The sequence below is a fragment of the Fukomys damarensis genome, unplaced genomic scaffold, assembly GCF_012274545.1.
Source record: "Fukomys damarensis isolate Sample0158 unplaced genomic scaffold, DMR_v1.0_HiC HiC_scaffold_21, whole genome shotgun sequence".
Classification (NCBI taxonomy): Eukaryota; Metazoa; Chordata; class Mammalia; order Rodentia; family Bathyergidae; genus Fukomys; species Fukomys damarensis.
The window spans coordinates 37525119-37528612 of NW_022900933.1; the positions used below are offsets into that span (position 1 = coordinate 37525119).

A 3494-nucleotide genomic window follows, 5' to 3' on the forward strand; every position below is an offset into this window, starting at 1 on the left:
CTGGTGTGGGTCTACCTGCCGGGCCGCGAGCGCCTGCAGCGGCCCTTCCTGAACCTCAGCCACGCAGTGCTCACCTCGCCCTGGGAGGGCGACGAGCGCGGCTTCCTGGGCCTGGCCTTCCACCCACGCTTCCGCCACGCGCGCAGGCTCTACGTGTACTACTCCGTGGGCACCGACCTCCGCGAGTGGATCCGCATCAGCGAGTTCCGCGTCTCCCAGGACGACGAGAACAGCGTGGACCATGGCTCCGAGAGGTGGGGATCCCGGAGCCGAGGGTGGGGGGCGCCAAGGCCCAAGCTGTCCGGACGCGGCCTTTCCTTGGATTCTTATGAATTGCTCGCTCCCAGTGTAGACGGGCAGGATCGGCTCAAAGAGGGACGTGATACGTTAGGCCTCACAGCCAGGACATCGAGCCCTGCTGGACCCAGAGTCACCCACACGCACTGCGCGTCCCTGCCCCATGGTCAGCTCCTCCACCCCGAGCCTTCCTGCTGTCACCCTGCTGGAGTACTTGTGCCCCAGCTGTTTCCAAACAGGAGGCCCCAGCCTGGCCCTGGGGGCCCTCATGTCACTCTGGGTCCTGTGGGAAGATACATCCTGGCTCAGAGAGTCCAGCAGGAAATTTGCACCTGGACCTGAATTACTGGGGAAGCTGCCCCTTCCAGGGCTGGGCAGAGACAAGGAGGGGCTGGGGCGAGCTGGGCTGGGGGTGGGGACAGGAGCCAGGAGGAGGTGCAGCAGGGGGCCAAGGTGCTGCCCGCGGGGGCACGGGAGAGTTGCCCTCAAAACCAGGCTCCTACCAAGGCTGCTCATTGCCTGAAAGGCTCAGCTAGCAAAGGAGCATGGGAAATGCAGTTTATGGGAGCACAAGGAGGAAAACAACAGCACTTTGTGCATTCGATAAATCCGTACAATGTTGACCTTGAATATATAAAAAGGAAGAGGAAACAAATATGCTAGCTTTGAGGGCTAACATGGATCTTGTCATAGAGCACTGATTTTGACTGTGAGCTTCCTAGCAGCCCAAGAAAGAGAAATCATAATTCTCATGAGTTGGTACAACCATTTCTCCAAGAGAAACCATTTCTCATGTGTACATGACAGAGGGAAGACAGAGGGGCAGAATGGATGTATCAACAGTGACTTTAAAAACATTGAGTCCTGATAAAGATGGAAATTGGAACACAAAACTATTTCATCTAATCCAGAACCTGGCTCAAGGGACTCGGCCTTTCGCATGGAGGTTTCTTTGCTCTGTTGTAGTGAGGGATTGGCCAGCTGGCCAGGGAAAGGGCTGGCGCAGCACCGCAGGTCCCACCACAGGCTGCTGCCCCCGGGACAGGGGCAGAGTGCTGGCCAGGCCACCATGGCCTCTCCCTCCTCCCCCTTCTCTTCCACCAGCCATGCCAATCAGAAGCCAGCTGGCTGCGGCCCCAGGAAGGCTTCCCGCAGGGTGGCGGGTACATCCCCAAGGGCAGTGTGGTGCCAAGGGCCACCGACACCAAGGGGCCCCCGTAGCTGACCAGCAAGGGCTCATTGGAATGTGCTAGGCCTGACTTGCTGTGTGCAGGAAGCTGTGCTCAGGGGGCCCGGGTGAGCCAGGGAGCAGGTTGAGAATTTCACATAGTTATAGGAGCATAGCAGAATAGGGCAGAAAACCCTAGACCAGAACTAGAAGACTTGAGTTCTGCCCAGCTCTGCTACCTCTGGGCTGTGTGACCTTGAGCAAGTCCCTCAACCTCTCTGAGCCTCCAGGTCCTCTTGAAAAGCATGCATTACAAAGGATATGGAACCCTTTTCCCTTTTGAAACAACACCCAAGATAGAGAAGGCTTTTGCTGTGGTCTTGCAGAAGGCCGAGTGTGTCCTGGGCTCACCTTCCTTTAGGATAATCCTGGAGATCGAAGAGCCAGCCTCCAACCACAATGGGGGCCAGCTGCTCTTTGGGGATGATGGCTACCTCTACATCTTCACTGGGGATGGTGGGATGGCTGGAGACCCCTTCGGAAAGTTTGGAAACGCTCAGAACAAGTAGGTGCACTTTGCTGGCTGGGCTCCCGGCTTCTCATGATCTTTGTGGTGTGGTGGCTTTTTCTTCAACCAAGCAGTGGGGGGCAGGGGGACTCTGGTCCCACTCCGCCAGGCACCTGGGAGGTCACTCACTGCCATGAGCCAGAGAGGGCTGCAGCCTGAGGGGGAAGGGACTGTGCTTGCCCCTGGGGAGGTGAGGCTTCCTCTAAGGCCGGCCCAACTGGGTGGGGGACCCCAGACCCAGGGCTTCTGCAGGGACCCCTGAGACCTGCATGGAGAATGTGGTTTCTGCCTCAGCCTGGCTTGATCAAACGGCCCGCCCTCTGCACAGTCCTTATGTGTGTGCATGCACACTCACGTGCTCATACAGACGCACATGTGCAGCGCACACACATCACACACGCACAGATGAAGTCTTGTGAATGTGGACGGGGTGTATCGAGCCAGCCCTTCCATCCCCGCAGCCCAAATGACAAAGCCTCCCTCAGCCGGAAAGTGAAAACAGCCAGGGCGAAGCTGACCACAATCGCGGGCACGCATGTGGTCTGTGGCTCAGACCTCCCTGTGCAAGGTGTCCCAGGCTCATGTGCATGCCCTGTGTTTGGAGATGAAGCCGAGAACACAGAGGTTGGATTTGTAGGTAATCATATGGAGGCCGGAGCATTGCGTTGCTGTCAGGCTGGGAGCTCTGGCCAGGCTGAGCCGTGTGGCCTGGGCGACAGAGGCCAGCAGTAGGAGAGGAGCCCGGGCACCTCAGACCCCAGGGCCAGTTCCCTGCCCTGCTAACTTCAAAGTGGAGTCTTGCCAGCTGTCACCCTGGTCAGGTGCGGCCCCCTTCTCTGTCCCCCCTCTGCTGCACTGGGCTTTGATGCCAAAGCACCCCTTCATCGGCACTCCACACTCACCTAGTGTGTGCCAACCACTGGCCAGGGACTGCACGAGAATGGTGGTCGTCCAAGGTTCCTCGGGGAGTCTGCACCCCTCAGCTTGTACATGTGTGACACGCGGGCCTGAGTGGGACCCTCCAACGGTATAATTCAGGACACCGAGGTTCCACAGAGCGCCGTGGTAAAGAGCCAGAGTTAACCCGGTGCGGGTGACTTAGTGAGACCCTGTTCCCCCCAGGTGGGTATGGTGGTGCACGCCTGTCATCTCGGCATTTGGAAGGCTGAGGCAGGAAGATTGCCATGAGTTGGAGGCCAGCCGGAATTACAATAGCGAAACCCTGTCTCAAAACAAGAAATGAATAAATAAAATAATAAATGGGAAAAGGGCTTGGGAAAGAGATAGTCAGAAAGGTCGAGTTTGGGGTCTGGACCCCGGCCGTCAGGTTCCCAGCAGGCAGCACATGTTTCCTCCTGTCCGCAGGTCAGCGCTGCTGGGCAAAGTGCTGCGCATCGACGTGGAGCGCCCGGCGCAGGGCCCACCCTACCGCGTGCCGCCCGACAACCCGTTCGTGGGCGA

General features: G+C 58.3%; 1 protein-coding gene across 1 annotated transcript in view; it reads left to right on the forward strand.

The window, feature by feature from the left end:
* The window catches only part of Hhipl1 (HHIP like 1), a gene marked incomplete at its 5' end in the record, with an annotated part of 16188 nt that continues 12694 nt past the window's right edge, over positions 1-3494 (forward strand). Inside the window, 3 exons of the mRNA XM_033766738.1 lie at positions 1-254; positions 1887-2030; positions 3399-3486. Of these exons, the coding sequence (XP_033622629.1) occupies positions 1-254; positions 1887-2030; positions 3399-3486 (486 nt within the window). The remainder of the gene's footprint in view (positions 255-1886; positions 2031-3398; positions 3487-3494) is intronic.